Below are 25,445 nucleotides of genomic sequence, written 5' to 3'. Positions count from 1 at the left end.
GCGGGACCGCCGTGAAGTGACGTAACAATGCTATCATTTTGATTCTATCCATTTCCTTCATAAGCCCTCCGCGATTGGTCAGAAGTTTTCGGACCACGCCCAGTTCTAAGCCGACACGTCTCAAAAGCGCGAAAATTTCTCATCTCAGGAAGACGCGTACACACCGCTTATGCAGGGTTATGCCGAACCCAAGCAAAATTTCTTACGGTTCCGTGCCTTCGTTAACATCAAACCCTCACTATTGGTTAAAGCTTTTTTGACTGACGACGTCAAAGTGACGTGTACACACTAATGAATTAATAATTGTTATGCCGAACAAACGGCGAAACTCTATTAGTAGCCTGATAATGAAGGGAGGAACGTTCCGAAAAAAAATTATATGGCTGCCCAGTGATCTTTCTGTCATTACCAGACCGCCATTGTGAGAACGGATTTTGACCGAATACGTATTTTCTTCCACTGAATACGGTGATGAATGTGATGAGTGAATACGGTGAAGCTTCCGAGCGGTAGCGACGACTTAATTTGTGGATTCGATGGCATTGTGTGCGATGCGCAGGTTATCGATGAATACTATGGAGCAATCTTTCTAACCATATTGCATCGATATGTTATTCTGTTAAATTTCAACTTCACATGTTATTTTGATATTATATACCGATCCTTAAATCTGTGTAGTTTGTTATGCGCTTGCGCACGCTGTTCTTGTTTCTTCCACTGTATAATATTTTTCATTGCTTGTGTGAACGATTTCGTACTTCCGATATCTAAATGTTTCTCGTTTTTCTTTTTTTTTTTACGGGGTGGGGGGTACTTCATTTTTGTTCTCTATTCGTAGTCCCGCACCCACTACTGAGTGTTCCTTTGGGGCCTGTGGGGTAATATGAATTTTTTTAATTGCCACGCATCATAGCAATATGAAACAACAGTGATGAGGCGATTGACCTCGCTCGCCCTTAATTAAGGGCATAGGTGTATCCATACAGACGTGCACGTTTAGAACATTTGAAACACGTAAAGCGGGCCAGCAGAACCTTCCAGTGCGCAGCGATTATATTATTACGGTTATGCAGAACACGTGAAGACTCAATTTAAACTCCCATGCTTCGCCTACCACGAAACTATTCAATAAGGCGAGCTGCTGCTTTCATTTCACTGCCCCCCGTCGTTTGTATGACTACTCTTTGCGTAAAATAAAAGGAATATGCAAACGGAGCATCAAGTGACAATTCGAGTATATTCTGCGTGAAATACCATGCACTTATTTAGATTATTCCGGCGGCCAAAGAGCATCCGTAAAATGATGTTTGTTCACCTAGTTCAACTTTTGCGTGGTTTCCTACTTGATCGCAGCACAAATACTTCTTGGTCGCAAGTAAGCGCCTTGGTAGCCGAGACATCAATCTATCTCGCACCGCTACGGACAAAAGTAAGCACAACTCGTAGAGCCTATCAGCCGTTTCCACAGTGGCTGTCATTTTGCGGTTTTTGCTGCAGCTCCGCAGCCCTCTTGGAAGCATAACGTTAACGAGTCTCTTCGGCAGGTGGACGACGCCGCTCTTCGAACTCTTTCTCTCAGGTTCAGTTTTGGTAGCACTTTTGCGCCCTTTTCAACGCCGCCGTGATCGTTGAGAAGCCATGGCTAGCTGAGCAAGGGGTGGCGGACCAATGGGACACGCCGGCACCATGCTCCTCATCCCTGTCTCTCCTCTGAGATGACGTCAACGCCGCTTGCACAACTAGGGACCACCGTCTCAAACCCTCCTCTCCCATTGGCCTACTTTCGCTCCGCTGGCTCCGCCCAGCCGAGACCCTCTCCACTTCTGCGCGCTCATCGACTCTAGTCACTCGGTTAGACAAGAAAAAGCTGTCACGGTAGGCGATCATATCTGTCTTAAAAACAAACAAGAGGGACCCCTGAAAGCGAGGAGACCGTTTTATTGGGCTGCTAAAGAAAAATGCATCGCGGGTTCCTGCCCACGCTTGCGCTGATGATTACGTAAATTTGACGTCAAGCAAATGGAATAGAATCGCGGTAACAAGACAACTCAGCGCTAATATCGAGGACGAAGAAGGAGTGCACGGCATGAGCGCTGCCTCACAGTTGACAAATATATTCGCATCTACCCAAAATGCACGCACGTATAGAGAAGCGGAAAAGAAGTGTATGCCACAACGTAGCGAAAAGGCAAGTAAAACCACACGTCACCGACACTGAAAGTAGCACACGCTGGCTGAAGTGATTTATCAATATAGGCACATTTCCACATCAAGCAAGCATAGCGATTCCTGGCTGACGCAAGCGCCTTTGTTCTTCTCAGTGAAAACATGTTCACATGTAGTTTTGTCTCTGCTCGTGTACAAAAATTGTGCACCTGCTAAATTCTGTCGGGTGTGCAGTCGAATTTGTTACAATGTGAAGCCAGGGCCAAGTTAGAATTAAATTAAATTTAATTCTAACTTGGCCAAGTTAGATATTGCTTTTAAAGACTCGCAGTGCTCCCTGAAGCTTCCGTTAACACATATTCCTATTTGTCCGATATTCACTTTTGCGCAAGTCAATTGTATTTTGTAAACTACTTTGACAGAACATGATACGAATTGCTTGACATGATTGTATTGAGCAAGGCCTTATTCTAACAACTGTTTTTTTTAACTAACGCAAGCAAGCGTTTGGAACTCGTGGCATGAAAAAAAAATTGTGCATTTACACCAAAGCATATCTACACCCCATGTTCTTAAGACATGGGCCGTTTTGTGTACTACGGAACAGATAATTTTTTTCTTTTCTATGATCCTTCCTTCAATCATTCCGTGAAGGATTATTCCGCTTTATTATTCGTTGAAGCAACTTTTCGCATATTAAGCCAATAAGTCTTTCGTGGAATTCAGCCTGCCTTAAACGCGTCGACTAGAGTCAGAATGGAATAGCTTTACGTTATCCCGCTGGGGCGGCACATTTTACTATACAGACGGAATGAAATGCGGCAGTGGAATTTCAATGCAGAACACCCCGTATGTGCAATTAATGGAAAGCCATGTAGTGCCGCTACAAATCTGCTCACTAAATGTGATGCGGACTCTGTGACCTAAGCGTACAAGCCAAAATTACGCCGATGCCACACCAATTGTATACAGTCGAGCACCTCTACAACCAAATGACCTTTATAACTAAGGAATAAATCTCTGTCCCGGTTTTATTGCGAGCTGTGTGGTACGCGACCTTCACAACGAAGTGACCTGCATAACCAATGATTTCGAAGGCCCCAAGCACTTCCTTATAAGGGCGTTTGACTGTATCGGGCAAGCTAAAGTATTTGCGCCTAACTAGTCCTAAAGTGACGCGTTTCATTCTGTGGCTCATTTCACTTAATTCGCTTCATTCCTTACATCCGATTCACTTCATTCCTTGAGCAGACTAATTTGCTCGTAAAGCTCCTTCTTATTCCTTCATATTCGCTCTGTACAAATGCAGCGCTCACCTTAAACGGGAACAGGTAGGACTTTGGAATGCCCGGGCCGAGCGAAATCACGTTGTCGAGGTACCATATTAGAATGCCGAGAAAGCAGTCGAACAGGAACCCCACGAAGACGATCTCCGCGAGCGTCACGTTGTCAGGCGTGGCGGAGCGGTCGTAGAAGTTCAGCCAGTTGGCTCCGTTCGGCACTGCAACAACACGAAGAGCATCGCGCCTTAATCAAGAAACAGGAAAGCACTGTGTGGGCAGGAAATTAGCTTTCGCTGCCTCTGTCTTGCTGCTCCGTGTCCACTACGCAAGCACGTTCGTAAAAGTGTTGAAACCGATCCTGAGCTGTTAGTTCCGTCATATGCGGTGTTCCGGTGGCGAAGCAAGAGGACACCGTGCATGTGGCCTCTCCCGCGAAAGAAGTGTTAGTATGCGACCTGTCAAGGCTCCCTCTTTCGTCCTTCACCCTTCATGTCATCGGTCAATTTCTGGCTACACTCCTGGGGTGTGCAATTTGACTCCCTCAGAGTATAGGTTCTTTCGGCGCAGCGTAAGCCGATCTCAGTGGCTTCATATACAGGGTGTTTCAGCGAACACGTTCAAAAATCTTTAGAGGTTGCCTGTGGGAGATATCACAATTCTAGTTCATGAGCTGGTTTACTCGCAGAGGCGGACACTGCTTGCACAAAAATTGAAATGCAAAATCAAGTAAATAACCAAATTTACAAATTATCTTTTTAACTAATTACATCATGACCCATATTATAATTTACACATTCTTGCCGTGGATTTCAAATTCTAAGGATAACACCAGTTTCGACATAATTCCCGAACTTTGCGGAGAAATGGGGCGCTATACCGTAAAACTATTCCAAACTTTTCTATTCCAATTCTGCTATCAGCCCTCCACGATTGGTCAAAAACTTTTTTCGACCACCCCTACTTCACCTGTCTGTCACGCGACGTCACGAAAACCGCCATACCTCCCCATCTAATATGATGTGTACACACTGATTATGCATGATTTGACAGAAAAAAGAAAAATAGTTATTTCTGATTCGACCCCTTTTCGCGATTAGCACTCGGCTATTGGTCAAAAGTTTTAGGGCTGCACCCACTTCACCTGCCTGTCACGCGACGTCACAAAACCGCAAGAAGTCACCGCGGCAAAGTGACGTGTACGCGATAAAGATGCATTAATATGCCGAACAAAACTGAATTTTCTTCGGAATAGCCGCAGTCTGCCCCGTTCCGAAAGGAATAAAAGATAGCTGCCGCCGATCGCTCAGACGCTGGCTACTCGCACCTGCCGGAGAGCATGGGTGTATTTGCGTATAGTAATACCTCTTGCGTGGCCGTGTAACGTTTTCGAGCACTTTCGGCACGTTTGCCCCCTCATTCTGCCAACTCTTCTTTGCTGAGGGTCTGTTTTACGTCATTCTTGAGCTTCCGTTGCACGCCGCCGCGATTTTCGACCAGCCACCGCAAGCTAAGAAAGGGCAAGCCGACCAATCGTAGACGCCGGCACCACCCTCTTCATCCGGTTATCGACTTTCAGTGCAGTGGCTCGGCCCCATCGAATCCCTCTCCACTTGAGCGTTCTCCTCGCCTCTTGTCAGCCAATCAGATACGACAAGCCGCTCAGTGTAGGCAATGTTATTCGTTTTTCAAGCAAACAAAAGTGACCTCCTATGAACGAGGAGAGCGTTTGAGTGGTCTGTTCAGACAACCCTGCGGGTGACCGCCCAGTGCTTGCGTTGGTGGTTACGCAAATTTGACGTCAGGAGATTGGAATAGAAACATATTGGAATAGTTTTACGTTATAGGGCCCATGCATTGTCTTTCTACTTGCTAACAAAACGTCATTGTATGCAAGGCTCCTCCGTTTAGGAGGAGCCTGAGTTGCATTAAAGTACGCCCTATGTTGGGCTAGAAATCCACTCCGCGTACGCGGCCCGCTCGCGCGGCAGTACCTACAGCCCTTTTATTTCTCGCTTTATTTTCATTCTTTATTATTTTGCGAGTGCAAGTTGATCGCTCAACTCATGCTTACGAACCTGTATTTTACAGTTGCGTGTCTTTTTATCTAATGATCACGGAAAATGCAGCGTATGACAAACACGTACGACGGCGCATAGTGACAACCACTGGAAGCCTTTCCATTTTCTATGCAAAGAGTCAAATTGAATGCTACGCTGTCGCTATTGGCTATAATTCTTATTAGGCATGCATGGGATCACGGCTGGCGACATCTGAAAGAAGTGAATGCGCGTTTTCCAAGAATAGCGCTGTTACGTCCCACATTCCCTGTGTAGATATAATAGTAAATACAATCCAGGCGAATAACGCGAGTAATCGCATGCACTCACACATTGCTTGCAGCCAACTCCCCCTCCCCTTTCCGCAACCATGTTGATTCTAACAATTTTACTATACCGGTCCTTGTCGCGTTTTACACGTCACGGACAAATTAATCCGTGCTATGGGTCTCATACGCAACACACACGCTGAAGAAGGCTGCATGCCTTAAGTCTTTACTGTACGAGTAAAGTTCCATGGTGTGCAATGAATGTTGCCACTTCTGCAGTGCCATACATAAAGAAATGAACTTTTTGTTTACACGCCATCATACTACAAGATGTGTCAGTACGTCGTGCGACGTTCATTCCGCAATTTAACGACCAGAAACCTACGAACGCATACCTTTATACCAGCAACATCGAGTAAAAGCAACAAGAATAATAACAATGCCGCTGTCAACTGCGCTTGGTCGGCCATTTCCTTCGGACCATTGGCTTCTCCGCAACGCAGTGGAGCCAGTTCTGACCCCGTGATGTCGCGCGGCGAATAGCGGGGCTAGAATTGCTGGAGGCGGCGTGAGCGGCGCGCGGAAACCAGTGGCGCAACTCTTGGTCCCTTACGGCAGACTATGGTAACGTTAGTAGAATTTAAGAGCGTTGGCCTATCCCTAACTGTAGTGGAACCCCAGCCCCGTAACGAGACCTTACCGAACTTCTCGAAGCGCTCCAGCACTCGAAAGCTCCAGTGGAGGCTCATGCCGGGAAAGATAGCCGTGTACAACTTGTTCCTGCGGGCGATGTAGTAGTAGCCCAGTCCTCCAGCGTGCTCCAGGAACAGGAACGGCATCACACAGCTGCATGTCCAATAGAGAAGCGCGCCCGCGACGGCAGACTGCGCTGCGTTGTTGCGAGCGCGTGCGCAAAGTTATTTCTCTTCGAGCACAACCGACGTATCTGTGGTTCAAACGGCGTGACACAAATCGTGCCCCTGCGTCAACGACGACGATGTATTAGGTTATTAGAGCTTTTCGCACGAGCTGCCAAGGCAGGGCGGGCATTGCGAGATGACGTCACGACACACAGCGACGCACACGCGTATACATGACGTGTTCCGCGTGCCAAGGCCACACCGATTCGTTTCACTATTAGGCGGTATGACGAGTCATAATATGGCTCGTCACACTACCTAACAGAGAAACGAATCGGAGCGATATATTTGAAGCACCACAATGGCGTTTCTCTCGCGCACCAACGTGCCTACAGTGCCCGCTGCCGAAACGCGCATCACGCGGTTGTCAAGTTGCGCCTACTCACTTACGCAATTCCACTTGGAACGCGGAAGACGCTGCACAGGAAGTACGTAAGATGCACGTTTAGTGTCGCTATTTCTTTACTCCGAAGCAGTTGCTGCTCTAGTATATAGCGCCACAATAGCCACAACCCCAGCGAAGGAGAACTTTCGGTAAGATTTGGCTTGTACGGCCACCCTCTAGAAACAGTTCAACAGTCACGCAGCGCGTCTGGAGCAACGTTGGTTAACGAGGAAGTCGCTGAAATAAGAAAGTGCAGCAACAGACTGGAACGGCCTTTCCAACGAAATCACAGTCATAACCTGTCCTAGCACATTTTTAAACACCGTAACAAATTATCTTACCCTGCAATAAAAATCTGGCCTTCAATTTTTTTATGTATGTATGTACCCACCCCTTATGTAATACCCCTTCAATGGGGCCTTTAAGGAAATAAAATGAAATGAAATGAAATGAAATGAAATGAAAGTTGTTAGTCACCTAAAAAAAAAAAATCTGACTTTTCGAAGTTTCAGCGACGTTTCAGTTACTTTTCTTGAGCAACGTAAAGTTATGTATCCTTAGAAAAATTGTCCGAGAGCACTGGCCAAGTTCAATGCGTCGCCACCGTTGCATCTCTAGAGGAGTCTCCAATTACGCCTTCATTTGTTGCTATATCTGAAAACATGCTGAAGAGATTGTTGTAGCCAGCCATTTGGGTTCAAACCTGCTTTTTTTTCATTACAATATGTTTTTTTTTTCTGTTAAAGATTTGCACAAAGAGTCACGTTTCTTTTCTACACTCTGACGCTTTCATTCACAAATAATAATCAGGACTTCTAGGAACAATTCAAACAAAAGAAATACAGTTTGAAGTAAGTAATGATGACCATCAGCATCACTTAGCTATAGTGCGCTGAAATGGCGTATTGGGTCGGGACCAGGTGATTTTGTCCATTAAAAGCAACCAACACTTTTGTGTAGTCAACACGGACCGAAATCGCCTGTCGCTCTATTGGAGTCAAATGTGAATTCACCACTCAGTTTACTTACAGCTTCCCGCAATGTGGCGCCCACAGAATATGTCTGTCCCATAGAAATCGCACTGAAGGCCCAGGTTTTTGCACCAGAAACACAGTGGAAGCAAGTTGGAGTAACACTTAAAGTTTGCCTCCACCTGAAGGCGAGCGTACTGATGTGCGACGAGAACCAGCATTCTATACCTGGTGACAAATGACGATGTTCTGTGCACTCATTAATCGAACATGGGACAATGCATGACACGCAATGCGAGATAGTCGGTGCTACAGAGATGCCACCTAATAAAACCTACATGACTCAGACGCCTACATCTGCTGCATTGGTTCAACTACGAAGGAAAGATAACCTACGTCTCGAGTTGGCTTCATAACGAACTTTCATTCCCTGCAAGCTGCAGTCTACGTGACACTTGCGAATGACGTTGAGTCACATTCGTGTCACCAAAAATAAAACTAACACTGAAACCTCGTTAGCACCTGTCATTTTTTTTTTAAAGCTGGAAGAAACAAACGGAAATACAGCACGTGTTCAAACGACTTCACAGCTCGCAAGAACTGATGCAGACCACGTAATTAGGTTGCAGATAATCTGCTCCGCCCTACCGACTTATTGTCATCAGGCACAGAGTTTACATTCAATCGAAAAAAAATAAATAAATACGAACGGTTGCGAAGCATGGTACCAATAATAATTAATATCAAACTTTGTAGCTAGTCGTTGCTCACTTGTATTGCCTTCCCACCTATGTATGTTAGTGCTTGAGTAGGCCGGAAGAAGCAACCATGCCAGCCGGTACTAATTATTCACAAAAAAAAAAGAAAATAAATAATATTTATAGAAAACCACTCCAAAAGGTGAAGCAAAAAGTCAGGCGAGGACTTCTTTTTAAATGACAGATTTATCACACAGAGAAATGTTGTACATATGCAAGTAATGGGGAAATTAGTGACTACATAAACCAGTCACGCATTCAAAAGGCGGGTGGCAGTGAGAAAGCACAAAAATATCTGTACGAAAGCTAAAAAAAAGCGCCAACCTCCACGAAAGCGCAAAGGTACCTGAAAATGCTACACGACAAAAAGAAAGATCAATAGCACAGAGTACACATACGGATCGATATCGATTTCTTGTTCCTTCAAACTAAGAACTCGCATCGCATATTTAAATCAACGGGGAAATCCAACGACGCAGCGCGTATAACCACGCGTGCACGTCACTTACGGTTCGCGAAGAACAAGGACAGGAACATTCCGTGCACTTGGCACTGGCTGCAGAAGAACATCAGTATGACGAACAGGAGCAAGGGGTCGCTGAACTGTATGAAGGCGCGCCCTTCATGGTTGCGCTTGACGCACATAAACAGCAACATCAGCGTCACGACAATCAGGTGCATGAAGAAGGAGCTGAGGTAGTGGCTCGCCCAGTAGACCCAGTCGTTCACGCCCACCACACGCAGCATCTCTTTGACGCCTGCAAAAGGGGGGAGGGGCATGCATGGAAATCTCTGTGAAGCCGTGCACACACGAGATGAGGGGAAATCACGTCCGGTTGACTTGCTTATATCACGTCGTGTGTAAAAGAAAAAAAAAAGGAAAGAACCACGGGGCGTAAAGTAGCAGAATACAAACTATAGATGCAGCACAGGCACACACCCATGTGATCAAAATTGCGCTTTGGAAAGGAGAAATGCCACCAAGAGCTGACTAACATATTAAATAACGTGAATGACATTTTTCATTGTAACCCCTCAAAAGGCAGCCGAAGGCATATTGTTTTCAGCGTCTTCTATACATTCGCATAGCAAGATGTCAAGGTTAGCATGAATTATTTTGAATTATGTGTCGCGTTGTTGAAACCTTGCGGTCGTAGTTTAGAATACTTGATATTACTTCCCTTTCTTTTTCATTTTTATCTGTCGCGCCGAATCGCCAACCAGGTTGCGAGCGACTGATAAACAGAGAAAAAAATTAAATGAAACAAATAAAATAAGTCCCCTTTCTAAAGTTTTAACGTAAGAGTGACTGACCAGCACACGTATAAGTCGTTATAATGAAGTTTATCGTAGTTGCATTGGTTCCAGCAGCTGTGCTACAGCTCTTCGGATACCCGCAGTCTGCTGCAACATTAACACAGGGGTGAAATTAGCAACTGTCCTCTTTTCTTTCCATCTTTAATTGTGTAACGGCATGCTGGCCAAGCGAGTGCAAGTAGCATAGCGAAATGCCTACAAGTGCAAAACAATGAGCGCGAACTCTAAATTCTCCTGGACTCTCACCGGTGGCCTTTTCGTCGGCCAGCCTGGCGACGAAAAGGCAGAAGGGCACAAGCATGCCGATGCAGAAACGTGTCAGCACCAGGGCGTAGTTCTTCTGGTCGTGGTGCTCAATGTGCGCGGGAAACGGGAACCTCACCAGCGTGACCTCCTTCAGCGGATCCTTGTGCCCGACGATCTCGGCCTGCATCTCCAGGTGGCGCTGCTGCAGCGCTCCCATGATGGGCAGAAGGGTGTGCATCTCGGGGAACCGCTCCTCCGCTGAGGGACCCTCGCGCTCAGAGAGCAGGCGCTGCCGGTAGTTCACCTTCGTATGGCATAACGCGGAGATGCGAGTGAGGAGGAGATATCGGTGTCCAAGCTGGTCGAGCTGGTCACCTATTGTTATTGCGCAGACACATGCGGAAACACATAGCGTGCGCCCACGCGGATAAGCGTACGCAAGAGCCGAAACTCCATGTCAAGCGGTTCGGGTTGCTTTCTACGCACGGCGGTTTGCATCCGTTAACTTTGGGTACACCACTCACAAACCTTCCTACGGAAAAGAACTAACACAAGCACTTTCACATTTGTACGCAACGTCTCTACGGAGCCGCCGTGGTGACGTAGGTGCTTTGGCGTTGCGCTCCTAAGCCCGAGGGCTCGTGTTCAAATCCCGGTCGCGCTGGCCACAATTCGATGGGTGCGAAATGCAAAAAAAAAAACGCCCTTGTAGTGTGCATTGGGTGCATGTTTAGGAACCCCAGGTGGTTCAAATTAATCCAGAGTCGCCCGCAACGGCGTGCCTGGTGATCAAATCCTCGTTTTGGCACGAAAAACCTCACAATTATTATTGTCTCTACAGGTGCGCGGCCTCTGTACGATATGAGCGAAGGCTGTTAAATTGTGTCGGCGAATCTACATGTAAAAGTTCTATTGACCAGCGTGACGTCATGTTAAAGTTAGCACATAAGTACTGAACCGCTAATTACAGCTCAAGCTTTGCGTGAATCTCTGAAGAAGCATTTTTAAATAGATGTGTCTAAGCATCACGTTAAGCGTCCCTTTGCTATGAAGTTAACTGTTCAAGCCATGTTGGCTACAACATTGATCTGATGCTCTTGCTAGGGGTTTATCTTACCGTAGATTGGCGCATTCTTGCAGGGCCGTTAAGCTTTTATGTCGTTGCTGTCCTTTGTTAGTGCGTCAGCTGAGACTCAAGGTGTTGATGACAGTATTATATTTATCACGATTGTTTTGCAAAACGTAAGTAAGTTGCAAGTTGAAACTTGTGTCGATTTTGTGTCCTTGAATTATCCACACAAAAAGTAAGTTAGGGTTCATGTTCAGGCGTTTTGCAACTGTCGTAAAAGGCATAAATTGCGTTGAAATGTTCTAATGAGCCAGGTCAGCTTCATTTATTCTCATCATGACACCTAAACCGTTGCGTGCGCCCCAACCCCTACCACCGCCCTCCCCAATCAGCTATCTCGTTGCAATATAACCAATCATTTATAACCAATCCCATAAATGTCGTCTCAGGCATCACAGTAGTTTGTTACGACTGCCCCTACAGGATCATCCATTACTCTCATGGTTCCCGAGCGCTTCGACGATTAACCCTCTCGAAGAGTCGGTCTCAGAGGAGCTCTCACCACGCTATAATGGCCCCTATACCACGTTTTCGCGCCAGGTAACCACAGTCGCCTAAATACGAGATTGCCCCGATCAAAACTACGGCGCCATCTGCGCGCCCACAGAGTGGTATCGTTCACGTCTGTCGACTCTAACGATATAACCTTGCCCCTGAAGTTGCATCCTGACCAGCCACGCGGTATAGTGACATTGGCAATGGGGTATATTGCTCGGAAACAGAAGGATACCAACGCATCGTGTCAGACAATACGAACGTGGGGAAGAGTTTTTCCGCGCCACCTTGTCTGCTGTTGTGCCTGCACCGATCGCGTTCTGTTTAAGTACTTATAAATAGGCATTTTCGTGAAACAATATAATCCTCGTCAAGCCTAATAGATGGATTTTTATTTGCGGTTACTACAGTGTCCATCTGATAGTGAAATAAGATTGATTGATTGATTGATTGATTGATTGATTGATTGATTGATTGATTGATTGATTGATTGATTGATTGATTGATTGATTGATTGATTGATTGATTGATTGATTGATTGATTGACCTCAAACTTCAACAATTAGGATCTGGTGCAGGCAGTTCTACGGCATTTCCTGGCTTACCTGCACGTCAAATGGGAGCCTGCCAGCGAGGAACGAGACGTGAAGGCTGGCGGGTTGCAAGTGGGTGTCGTTGCTGGTAACGCTGGTGTAGAGGAGCAGCACCGATGACACAGCCTTTGTATCGTTTTCAGCAATTGCCTTTTCGTGCATGTTGAATAACTGGCGTTCGGTGGGCACCTCGGTCACGGCGACGACGCCCAGCCTGTGGAAGGCGTCCCGCGTCAACCGGTTGATGTAATGGTTCTTGGCCGCGAAGTAGTAGACCTGGAAAACCAAAGTCTATCACTAAAGTCCTGCTGCAGCAGTTCGAAAAAGGCGCGCAAAAACACCTCAAGCTGGACAGTTTGGTCAAATTCGCCGAGCGCTTCATATATCACGTCAGGCCTTATGATATATTGTCGTTGCCTCTCCGTGGAAGTGAGTGGCATAAGATCAAAGTGAGCACGCGATGCACTCAGAAGGATGGAATTGGCACTACAATGTGTATTCGGGCCAACTGGAGTATTTCTTTTTATTTGTGCTTCTTTTTTCAATTAAACGTGGCACGAAAATGTTCCAATTGCTTTCTCTGGTATCATTCTTTCTTTTTCATCCAATGGTCCGACCATTCCTCAAACATAGAATGCTGAACCTCAAGGTCAAGGTAGTGGAGGCTCCTGAAAGCCAAGTGCTCTAGTGCCGCAGCCAGACAAATCCTTTAGCTTCGTGTTCACTGCAGCATTAACAGCTACGACAGACACCAGATATTTTGGCAGAAGCTCTGGGAGGGAAAGCTGCGATTAGGAGTATAAAAATGCTATAACAGCGAAAGGTTGCGTGAAAGCCTTCATTCAGCAAAATCATCGTGGAAGCATATGTAAGCTCTGAAGTTACCTATCTCAAAATAGAGTGGTTCAGGCAGGCTAAAGATAAGTAAGTAGGCGGCTGACGAGTAACGAAGGTGCCGTAGTGGCATTCGCCACGCCCGCGCCCGTTGACAAAACGTTAGTGTGAACAACAAGCTGAATGGTTGACAAAACGCATTTAGGCGTTCCTACGATCCACTTCAGCCTCTGAGCCCACGTTCCCTTCGTCACTACACTGTCCCTTGGTAAACTAAGGTCAATAGTAGTCGCCATAAGCCTTGTCCGGTAGTACAACATCACAGTAGTGGTCTGTGACAGATGCGCCTGCTTAACTCCGCGCTCCTTTTCTGGTCAAGCAGATCATGACAATAGAGTAGGGGATGATGCTGAGAGATTGGTATTCGAGAGAATAGAGGAAGCCTCAACTCACTTTCTTACCAGAGGCATTTAATGCGACTTGCATTCTAAGGATACATCACGCATATTCCGGTTTTTAATTTTTTTAAGAGCTAGCTTTCTTGGATTTTTCCCTGCACTTCGCGATTTGTATGTTACTGGCAGTTTATGGAGGAGAGTCAATTTGGCACACTATGCATGTGCTGACTGCCGTCATGAGGATCAAACCACACGGCTCACAGAGTATGTGCCTGAATAGACAGCTTGCTGCTGGCTGCAATGTGATACTGTGTATGTGATACTTGTATGTGCCTATTCTTGTCCGATCCCCCGTAATGTTTGCGACAAAGTCACATAAAGGGTGTATAGCCTTAAATATAACAAAAGAAAGTGCGGCAGAGCCCATCTGACGATGGCTGTCGACGCTGATGCGTTTAGCATTCGAGCAATGTAGCGACGCGTCACATTGTTGAAGACCCCCTTATTTGGAATCTGTAGTAATTCCGAGATACTCATTGCTTCGGATCTACGCGATTTCTCCGGGATTCACCCAGCTTAGCTATGAAACTCACTCGCCAAGGTGGGCCGTGACCATGATGGCATGCCGGCGACTGTATGATGACGATTCAGTGACAACGAATGAGTGTCGAAAAAGGAATGTCTTTCCCGGAACGACAAATGCGGTAGAGCGATCATAACATAAGGACAATGGTATGGCGTTTTCAAATGATCACGATGGTATTAAGGCTACAGTGTCGCAAAGACGGCATGGTGACAGTGGGACGTGAAGTGTTTAACAACGATGGCATGACACCTACGGTATGATGGGAATTGGATGACGAAGCTGTTGGATGACGACGACGGAATGACTACGATGTCATCGCGATAAAGGTATGACAGCAAATGCATGATGACTGTGTGACGACACGCAATGACATTTGAGGCCATAACAACGGTCTAACATGCGCTGTATTTTCCTTCTGTCCAGTTCAGATATCTCTAGGTTTATGTAATTTGAATTTCATAGTATCTTTGTTACTTGATTTCTTAATGAGTTTCTTGATTTCTGATTTCTTAACATCATCATCATCAGCCTGGTTACGCCCACTGCAGGGCAAAGGCCTCTCCCATACTTCAACAACCCCGGTCATGTACTAATTGTGGCCATGTCGTCCCTGCAAACTTCTTAATCTCATCCGCCCACCTAACTTTCTACCGCCCCCTGCTACGTTTCCCTTCCCTTGGAATCCAGTATAACCCTTAATGACCATCGGTTATCTTCCCTCCTCATTAGATGTCCTGCCCATGCTCATTTCTTTTTCTTGATTTCAACTAAGATGCCATTAACTCGCGTTTGCTCCCTCACCCAATCTGCTCTTCTCTTATCCCTTAACGTTACACCCATCATTCTTCTTTCCATAGCTCTTTGCGTCGTCCTCAATTTAAGTAGAACCCTTTTCGTAAGCCTCCAGGTTTCTGCCCCGTAGGTGAGTACTGGTAAGACACAGCTATTATACACTTTTCTCTTGAGGGATGATGTCAACCTGCTCTTCATGATCTGAGAATACCTGCCAAACGCACCCCAGCCCATTCTTATTCTGATTATTTCAGTCTCATGATCCGGATCCGCGGTCGCTACCTGCCCTAAGTAGATGTATTCCCTTACCACTTCCAGTGCCTCGCTACCTATCGTAAACTGCTGTTCTGTTCCGAGATTGTTAAACATTACTTTAGTTTTCTGCAGATTAATTTTCAGACCCACCCTTCTGCTTTGCCTCTCCAGGTCAGTGAGCATGCATTGCAATTGGTCTCCTGACTTACTAAGCAAGGCAATATCAGCGAATCTCAAGTTGCTAAGGTATTCTCCATCAACTTTTATCCCCAATTCTTCCCACTCCAAGTCTCTGAATACCTCCTGTAAACACGCTGTGAATAGCATTGGAGAGATCTTATCTCCCTGTCTGACTCCTTTCCTTTTTGGGATTTTGTTGCTTTCTTTATAGAGGACTACGGTGGCTGTGGAGCCGCTGTAGATATCTTCCAGTATTTTTATATATGGCTCATCTACACCCTGATTCCGTAATGCCTCCATGACTGCTGAGGTTTCGACTGAATCAAACGCTTTTTCGTAATCAATGAAGGCTATATTTAAGGGTTGGTTATATTCTGCACATTTCTCTGTCACCTGATTGATAGTGTGAATATGGTCTATTGCTGAGTAGCCTTTACGGAATCCTGCCTGGTCCTTTGGTTGACAGAAGTCTAAGGTGTTCCTGATTTTATTTGCGATTACCTTAGTAAATACTTTGTAGGCAACTCACAGTAAGCTGATCGGTCTATAATTTTTCAAGTCTTTGGCGTCCCCTTTCTTATGGATTAGGATTATGTTAGCGTTCTTCCAAGATTCCGGTACGCTCGAGGTCATGAGGCATTGTGTATACAGGGTGGCCAGTTTTTCTAGAACAATCTGCCCACCGTCCTTCAACAAATCTGCTGTTACCTGATCCTCCCCAGCTGCCTTCCCCCTTTGCATAGCTCCCAGGGCTTTCCTTACTTCTTCCGGCGTTACTTGAGAGATTTCGAATTCCTCTAGACTATTCTCTCTTCCATTATCATCGTGGGTTTCACTCGTACTGTATAAATGTCTGTAGAACTCCTCAGCCACTTGAACTGTCTCATCCATATTAGTAATGATATTGCCGGCTTTGTCTCTTAACGCATACATCTGATTCTTGCCAATTCCTAGTTTCTTCTTCTCTGCTTTTAGGCTTCCTCCGTTCCTGAGAGCTTGTTCAATTCTATCCATATTATACTTCCTTATGTCAGTTGTCTTACGCTTGTTGATTAACTTCGAAGGTTTTGCCAGTTCTATTCTAGCTGTAGGGTTAGAGGCTTTCATACATTGGCGTTTCTTGATCAGATCTTTCGTCTTCTGCGATCGCTTACTGGTATCCGGTCTAGCGGAGCTACCACCGACTTCTATTGCACACTCCTTAATGATGCCCACAAGACTGTCATTCATTGCTTCAACACTAAGGTCGTCTTCCTGAGTTAAAGCCGAATACCTGTTCTGTAGCTTGATCTGGAATTCCGCTATTTTCTCTCTTACCGCTAACCCATTGCTCGGCTTCTTATGTACCAGTTTCTTCCGTTCCCTCCTCAGGTCTAGGCTAATTCGAGTTCTTACCATCCTATGGTTACTGCAGCGCACCTTGCTGAGCACGTCCACATCTTTTATGATGCCAGGGTTAGCGCAGAGTAGGAGGTCTATTTCATTTCTAGTGTCGCCGTTGGGGCTCTTCCACGTCCACTTTCGGCTATCCCGCTTGCGGAAGAAGGTATTCATTATCCGCATAATATTCTGTTCCGCAAACTCTACTAATAAGTCTCCCCTGCTATTTCTCCACTGCCTTGTCTCCAGCCTGCTTCTTGCCTACCTTGGCATTGAAGTCGCCCATCAGTATAATGTATTTTGTTTTCACTCTACCCATCGCCGATTCCACGTCTTCATAGAAGCTTTCGACTTCCCAGTCATCATGACTGGATGTAGGGGCGTAGACCTGTACAACCTTCATTTTGTACCTCTTATAAGGTTTCACTCCAAGAGCAGCCACCCTCCCGTTAATGCTATAGAATTCCTGTATGTTACCAGCTATATCCTTATTAATCAGGAATGCGACTCCTAGTTGTCGTCTCTCCGCTAAGCCCCGGTAGCACAGGACGTGCCCGCTTTTTAGCACTGTATATGCTTCTTTTGGCCTCCTAACTTCACTGAGCCCTATTATATCCCATTTACTGCCCTCTAATTCCTCCAATAGCACTGCTAGACTCGCCTCACTAGATAACGTTCTCGCGTTAAACGTTGCCGGGTTCATATTACAATGGCGGCCTCTCCAGAGCCAGGGATTCTTAGCACCCTCTGCTGCGCGTCGCAGGTCTGACCGCCGCTGTGGTCAGTTGCTTCACAGCTGCTGGGGACTTAGGGCCGGAGTTTGATTGTTGTGTTCATATAGGAGGTTGTGGCCAAGTACTGCACCAGGGTGGCCAATCCTGCTCTGGTGAAGGAGTGAGTTACCGGTGCTGGTCACCGGGATCAGGCCCCACTCCGGGCCTGTTTATGCAATTTTATCAACACGCGGATTTTTTTTTAATCTGGTAGAAAATTGCGCGGCACCGGGATTCGAACCACGGACCTCTTGCACGCGAGGCGGGTGTTCTACCTCTACGCCACCGCTGCACCCAAGAACACGAACAAAAGCCAGCAAAACTGCACTATAACAAAGGAAACACCACAAAGAAAAAAAAATCTGGAAGGTGCCGGCGCCGTCACCCGAAACGAGGTAGTCTAAATAACTAGATAAGCTACAGAACCAGGCGAACTAGACAATCTCCCGAATTAAAAAAGTGCACGCAACCAGCGGTTACCTCCCGAATGTAGGACAGGTCACGCTGGGTGTTCCAGAAGGTGTTCGTGTGCATGGGCTGGTAGAAGGTGTCGCCTCTTCTGACAAACGGTTCCCGGGCCACGGAGTCCTCCTGTATGCCCAGCAGCAGGGCCACGATGAGGGCGATCTCGACCAGCGTGGCCATGTAGTGGCGACACAGCCTCTTGACGTACACGTTCTTCCAGAGGATGATGTACAGGTGCTTGGCCGACAGCAGGGCATTCCTGACGCGTGTGCGGCTGGGCTCGCCGGCATCGGACACTGCGACGAGGGGGGGGGGGGGGGACGTCATCGTGCACAGGGAATACACTCGCGTTATTCCCAAGCGAATATTCAGCCGTCTGCTTCGAAGAGTAGAGGTAGAGTAAATGTCTCGTATGAATTCATATCCCCTTAAGTCACGAAGCAGACATTTCTGTACGCGACTCCTTTCTTTTTTTCGTTCTTTTTTTTTTTTGCAGCTCTGTACGGGAGTGACAAGGAGTATGGACATTAACTGTGGCTAAATTGCGGATGTCCCCTCTGACAGCTTCACTTTTGGACCTCCTCTTGCCGCACTCGAATACCAACGCACTTCTGTATCTTTGTGCTGCGACAGTAAATTTCAAGCACAACAAACTACCACTTTAGTGCAAGCGCTACCTTGTTTATAAGTGATGCGTATCGTCAGCAATGAAGCGATTAACCTTTTCGGGCGCTTCCTGCGGGTTTGAACATTCTGCGTGCTTGAATAGTCTGCCCCAGCTCGCAGCCAGTATAATTAACTTCTGCTGGCGCATCATGCCCATCATTTATTTTACTTTATTTCGATGGCTAATCACGAATACTCGAGGCGCGTTCGTTCCGTCGGCGCTGCCGTCGTGCTGCCCTGGCATCGACGGCGCGTGAACGGCTCGCGCGTGGAGGGTTAGAAGGCCTCAGGAGTCGCGAAGCGCGTTTGGCTGCAAAAGCATCGAAGGCGACAGGGCCAGAGAGCAGCGCTCTGGCTTCCGCGTTGCGTGCACGGGTTCCTGCCGAGCAGCTGTGAGCATAACACGCCGCGGTACCTACACTAGTCCGAGCAGAACGAACAGTAAGCGTCAAGCTTAACCCCTTCATTTGGCACCGAGAAACGCAGCGGTTTTCCGCCGGTCTCACGTCGCGCACCGCCGAGAGCTGAGAATGCATGAGAAGCCGCGCGATGTGTGTCCGGCGAGTGGTAATGGCAGTTTTCAACGCGATAGCGTAGAGGGCCCCACGTCGCAGAAAATCCGGTATCGGCGTAGACGTCCGCGCCGCAGTCCGCGGCCAAGAAAATCATCCTGAACCACGGATATTCCAATCGGCACTGAAGTTGTTCTATCTTCTTCAGAAAATGATTCCTCAGAACTTTGAGAATGGCATCCCAGAAATGTCACGAAACAAAACACCCATGAAACAAAACACCGACAGCGCATTCGATCCTTCATGTTAAATCTTCTCAGACTGGAATATGAAAAGTGCGAAACAATAACAGAAGATCGACCCACGAACAGAAGATTGGCCCACGAAAGAGGCGGCGTTTCTACCAGAAATGTCGCCTTCGTGCATAGATTGGGCCGCCAGCGTTTCACTGTAAACGTTACGATTACATATAAGCTACAGTTGGCTGGAAGCATGAGAAGCAGTCAGGGATCTTTAAATGCTATCGTGTTTCACTCTTAAAGGGGAACCTTAAGCGTCCTCCAATTTTTTTTTTTTTTCACTTTTGCTATCAGACACGTCTACCTTTGTGAGCCTTTCGTGAAGCATCCGCTAGTTGTTCAAACGTACGAATATTGCGCGGAGGCTGCTCTGTAGCTACGTAATCTGAATGTGGGCTTTTTAACGCTCCCAAAAAGCTCAGTTTCGGTTGGCCTTTAACGGCCAAACTACACGCACGCTTGGCGGAAATTGAAAGCTCGCGCCGGTAAGCCTCGCCTTTGCCCAAATAGTGGGGCAAATATCCGTACTCACGCCGCGCTTCGACGCGTACGACCTGTCCTGCAGCATCTACGCATGCGTAGACGCGGCTGCGCGAGCTTCCGCCTGCTGGCAAGTGTACGTAGCGTTTGGTCTTAACACACTTTAACATTTACGGATAACACTCTGCCTCATATACATTACACATGCGGTTATCAATATTGAGAAGGCACACTAGCTTAGCATTTTCATTTTGTAACTAAAGCAAACACAAAGTGTAACTCAAGTAATCACAAAGTGTGGAGTACGAACACTATAAAGATAATATGTTACACCGCAGTGCATACAATAGTTGGAAGTTTTAAATAAAGTTACGCGAACTGTCGTTTCGGTGAGCGTCTTAAAAAAAAAATCGCGTTCTGTTTCATAGCATTTCCGTCCGGTAATTGGTTTAAATGGAGGAACCGTCCAATTTTTCATATTTCTAGTATTGTAAGAACGCAGGTTAGCGATTATTTTGTCGTACTTGTCAAAAAACCGTCTTATAATTCTAGCATGTCAACACTGGCAACTTAAAATCGGAATTATATCTGTTCCGCCCCTGATCACACAGCCGTCTCTTCGCTCACACTCGCCGTGCTTGGCGTCCGCACCGAAGCCCGGCCGTTCATACATAATCCCGGCCAGCTTGACGCTATATCACTCTGGCAAAACACGCGTAAAGTGCTCGCCAAGCGAACGGAAATTGTGGAATGCTCTATCGGGCCTACTCACACTGGGGAGGCTCCATACTCTGGCGAGGTCACCGTTGGCTCGTCGGAGAAGGTCGTCTGTGAAGAACGATCAGGCGAACGGGTTCGCGAGCATTCGCTGCCTTCGTGCTCTGATCGCGCGCTCGGCGCAGCTGGGCCGCGAGGGAACGAGACCGATGACGTCTTCGTCCGCTTCTATCTCGTGCACCACTACTGCTGACAAAAGTTGTGTAAATGACGAGAACAATTCTAGACCTCGGCGGGAACGTCCACGCCCTGCTTTTGTTTAGAGCTGCTACGCTACGGTACAGCCACCCGAATGCTTGCACAGACAATGAAATGCTTTATTTTTCACACCAATCGGCTGCCTTCCTAAAACGGTAGATTCGTTGTAATTATTTATATATGGCTTGATTCACTCTAGTACATGATGGCTGTTCCACTTTGAACATCGAGCAAAATACATCTTTCCCCAGTATTTTCAATTCTAAATTTCTTTCACCCATTTTGTGCAAACCGCCCAATTTCTGGTTGGTCCCCCACGGTGGGTATGTGCCTCTTGTGCACAGGAACAGTAACATTAATACGCAGAATACTTTTGGAGATACCGGATAAAACTGCGTTCTTGAAGGATTTTATTTTTCATCCCTTGTACACGTTGTTTGCAACGGTTATAAATGTGTGCACCTACGAATTCATTCAAAACATTTAAAAAGAACATGACCATCAGAGACAACCACTGAAATGTTTCCTCGCCAGACACCCACGTTCCCTGTAGCTTTAAAGCTTTGCGCGTGGGCCCTACCGAGGGGCCCTTCGGCAAGTCCTTCGAACGATTCCAAAAGCAAAAGGCTCTTTTGGTAGAATAATGAAATTACGGTCGAACTGATCTCACGTCGAATGACGATGTTAACGCGATAAGCATTGAAGGAATGTGGCAACACTCCGTACTGCCTCCACCGAAATGCGTCACGCATGAGGCGCGTATGCAGCCGGGCTCCTCTATCGCGCATCTCTGAGGGATGGGGCAGCACACGCTGCCCAGTCTAGCAGACTTTGTGGCCGCGTCGAGAAGCTAGCGCGTGTCACGTGTGTGAATGTATATTTAGACAAGGTTGTCGGCATATATATATATATATATATCTTTGAACCTAATACTGACACCACGTGTCAATATTACGTCGTGGCGTCGGCAACTCGATCACCGGAAACAGTAACAAGATCGCTCTCTTCAATACTGACCCCTAGTCACTTCTTCACTGTTTCCTTTAAGTAACGATTCATCATGTTTTCATCGTTTTCGCAGAACTACAGACGCGGCATTTTCCTACCCTAGGTCCGGAGCTGCTAACCGACTTCACGGCGCGGTTCCTCGACGACAGTGACGGCACCATATGCTTCGACGACTTCGTCAAGACGTGGACCGTCATTGAGAACACCTAGGAGTTCATTGCAAACAGACGACGGTAGTGTTATAATCGACCACTTGCAGAAGTCGGAGCGCCACCTAGCGCGAAAGACGGGAAGCGTGCGCCTCACCGCTTGGTTGGAAAACATCCGGGCTCCAGCCATGCTTTGGTAACGTGGCATCGAGTGGCGACGTTGTGTTCACGGAGCTTCTGTCACGTTTTGTGAAAGCGTCGACGCTCTTTGGTATTTGCGCATGACCTGCTTTAAATATGATTGAAGGAGACTTCATTCCCTTGCCTTTTTTGCAAACTGGATGGACGACTGACTTTTCGGAGTGCCGCATAACGAGCGGCAATGCGTGGCGTTATCTGCACGCCAACACTTCGTCCGTTCGTCAGGCACACCGCGGATGGGCCTTAAAAGAAGAAGGTTACGTTAACGACATAAAACTTAACGTGAACACCGTGGACCCTGCACTTGGCCTCATACGAGCTACGTGCACGGCATCCATGAAGTCGGGCGTCTACGTGGTTACGGCGTGGTTCGCAAAAGCCACTGGCGACATTGCCGGAGCGCACTGCGAATGTGTGGCCGGGTGAGTACTTTCTGCCTCTCGCATTCGCCGAACTCTTAGTTATTGCATGGAACAGTAGACGTACTCGTACAAATATTTGTCTCGTGCTGTTTCGCCAAACTGCGGTGTTGCATGCTTGTGGTGTACGAAACCGTAAAGGCAGGTTATTCAGGGTGTTTTTGCGAGCGCTCATGTCTCAAAGCATACGCCAACCTCTTTTATACGTTATATTAGCTTAAATATGGGCAGCGCGTGCGTCCGCGAGCTTAGTGCACTCCGGCTCACTCGCGCATACTGATATCAAGGCAGATAGTTGGGCGAGTTGGTTCGAAGTCATGGTGGAAGAGAGCGCAACTTAACTAACACGTACAGAAGAAAAAAAGACGAGCGCTGACTCGCAAATGGAAATTTATTGGAAACGAATGATCAGATGTACATAAAAGTACATAGACTGGCCGGCCTTCTGTTTGCGTCGTTTTCACATTGCACTCAATCGTACTCGCATATTCTTAGATTGGCACAGTGCTTAAATCTTGTTTCAGAAATGTGAGTGCATTGACGAGCGCGAAGAAAAACTGCATTCTTTATATTTTGCAGCCTCAGCGAGACCTGTCAGCACGTCGCTGGCCTTCTGCTCAGCGTTGCTGAACTGGGAGATAAGGGAATGAAAATCGCCTGCACGGACCAACCATGCAAGTGGATCGTTCCCGCAGAAGGTGTGGCACAAGTGTACCAATATTGGCACCTATTTAAAATCGCTCCTTTACGTTAGCATTTTGGCGTCTCAAACATGCAGTCTTTTACTGGATATTTACAAAACAGTCCATGTGTAGGAAGAAAACAATAAGTGAGAGGCAGAGTAGGTCCACGAGGTTAAGTGCCTGGTTGGCTACGCTGCACTTCATGTGAAGCTGTGTTTAAGCAAACTCATGAACAAGACATACTTTCACTGCGCACACATTAACTTTATTCATATGCTCAGTGTACATACAGTTTTATAGGTTGACCCCACCAAAATTAATTCCAATCCAGCACCGATAACTGCCATGCGAAATAAGCATGGGACGTGTGCTCTAAAAGCTCTAAACAAGCAGCATCAAGACATGGTGGTGAGTACAGTGCTGATAGAGCGGCAACAAAAAAATGTTATTACACACACACCAATGAACTTGGAACAAAATGCAAGTGTAGTCATCCTATTTGTTTTTTCGGCCTTCTCCGTATGCAGAATTGCAAGGTACACAATCACTTTACATCAGTAGTCATGCTGCAATATTTCATTTCTTCCTTTATATTTTCATAGGGTTAAAGTGTCAGCGCTGAATACCATTAATGACCTGTTTTCTTTCAGTTTATGCAGTGCAGGCCACAGATTACATCCGACCTTAACTTGCATCCATTTTTCAGATGTTAAGCAACCTTATCAGATTTAGCATTGTTTCCTATAATGGATGCCTCATTGGTGATTACTTATTTCACGATTAGGATTGTGGAGGTAGCAAGAATGTTGGTCAGTAAGTTTGAGGGTGTAACAGCCACTACTTCCTGCCTAGAGAGAGGTTAGAGGAAAATAGTTGAAGTATCCCATGAATGCCAACTGTATCATTATATTGACTGCTCAGCTAGGTTCAGCGTAACTGCAACAGGATGTCATGTGGGCCTTCCCATGTTCTGTGTATTAGGCTAGAAAAAGTTCAATTATGTGGCACTACTGAGCCACAATTTTCTTTTTACTGTATTGCAGCCAAGAAGCCTGCGCCAAGGCTGCCTTTGGTGGAAATCTCCTTCCGGAAGTACAGAGTCAACAGACCACTGCATCAAAAAAGAAAGCGGCGATCCAATCCATGTGGCCACCTGTCGCCCCCTACCGAAAATCAAGTGCAGCGTTTAGAGGAAAGCCTCTCGGAATGCTACCCTAGCCACCAAGCGGTACGCTACATGGGGCAACCGGCACAACAGCATGTACCTGAGCCATCTGCAGAGTTAATTGGGGATGAAGAAGACTTGTGGAGCGACAGAGTGCAAGAGCTAGTCAATGCACACATGTCATCTTTAAAGCCCATAGAAAAGGATGAGCGTGAAGGGATACGTGCAAATACGATAGGGCAAGCAGATAACAAAAACTAGCATGTTGCCCGACTTGGGCGGCTCACAGCGTCCCTATTTAAGCGGGTGTGCCGTTGTGTAAAACCAGAAAGTTTGCTGAAGACCCTGCTCTATCCAAGCGAAAGGGCAGCGTCTACTGAAGCAATGGTGCATGGAAGAGTGCATGAGAAGGATGCCGTTGGGGCATATGCGCTCCTCAGGAGCCTAGGCAGGCAGGTCACACTGCAGGAAACAGACCTGCATATACACAGTGATCATCCACTGCTGGCTGCATCACCAGACAGAATTGTGACAGTGGATGGAGAGGAAGGCATTCTGGAAGTGAAGTGCCCGTTATCTAAACAGGGACAGAGTATGGAGGAAGCCTGCAAAGACAAAAAATTCTGCTGTAGGCTA

The 25,445-nt window shown here is 46.8% G+C and overlaps 1 protein-coding gene across 1 annotated transcript in view; it reads right to left on the bottom strand.

The window, feature by feature from the left end:
* The window catches only part of LOC126537760 (phospholipid-transporting ATPase ABCA3-like), a 45,819-nt gene extending 26,449 nt beyond the window's left edge, over positions 1–19,370 (bottom strand). Inside the window, exons 1-6 of the mRNA XM_050184847.3 lie at positions 18,268–19,370; positions 12,602–12,865; positions 10,373–10,676; positions 9,319–9,567; positions 6,476–6,664; positions 3,483–3,667 (exon numbers count right to left, since the gene is read on the bottom strand). Coding sequence (XP_050040804.3) covers positions 3,483–3,667; positions 6,476–6,664; positions 9,319–9,567; positions 10,373–10,676; positions 12,602–12,865; positions 18,268–18,780 — 1,704 coding nt within the window. The 5' untranslated portion in view covers positions 18,781–19,370. The remainder of the gene's footprint in view (positions 1–3,482; positions 3,668–6,475; positions 6,665–9,318; positions 9,568–10,372; positions 10,677–12,601; positions 12,866–18,267) is intronic.
* Between the last annotated feature and the right edge of the window lie 6,075 nt (positions 19,371–25,445).

Source organism: Dermacentor andersoni, chromosome 4 (genome assembly GCF_023375885.2).
Source record: "Dermacentor andersoni chromosome 4, qqDerAnde1_hic_scaffold, whole genome shotgun sequence".
Taxonomy (NCBI): Eukaryota; Metazoa; Arthropoda; class Arachnida; order Ixodida; family Ixodidae; genus Dermacentor; species Dermacentor andersoni.
This window is presented reverse-complemented; position numbering and strand designations above follow the sequence as displayed.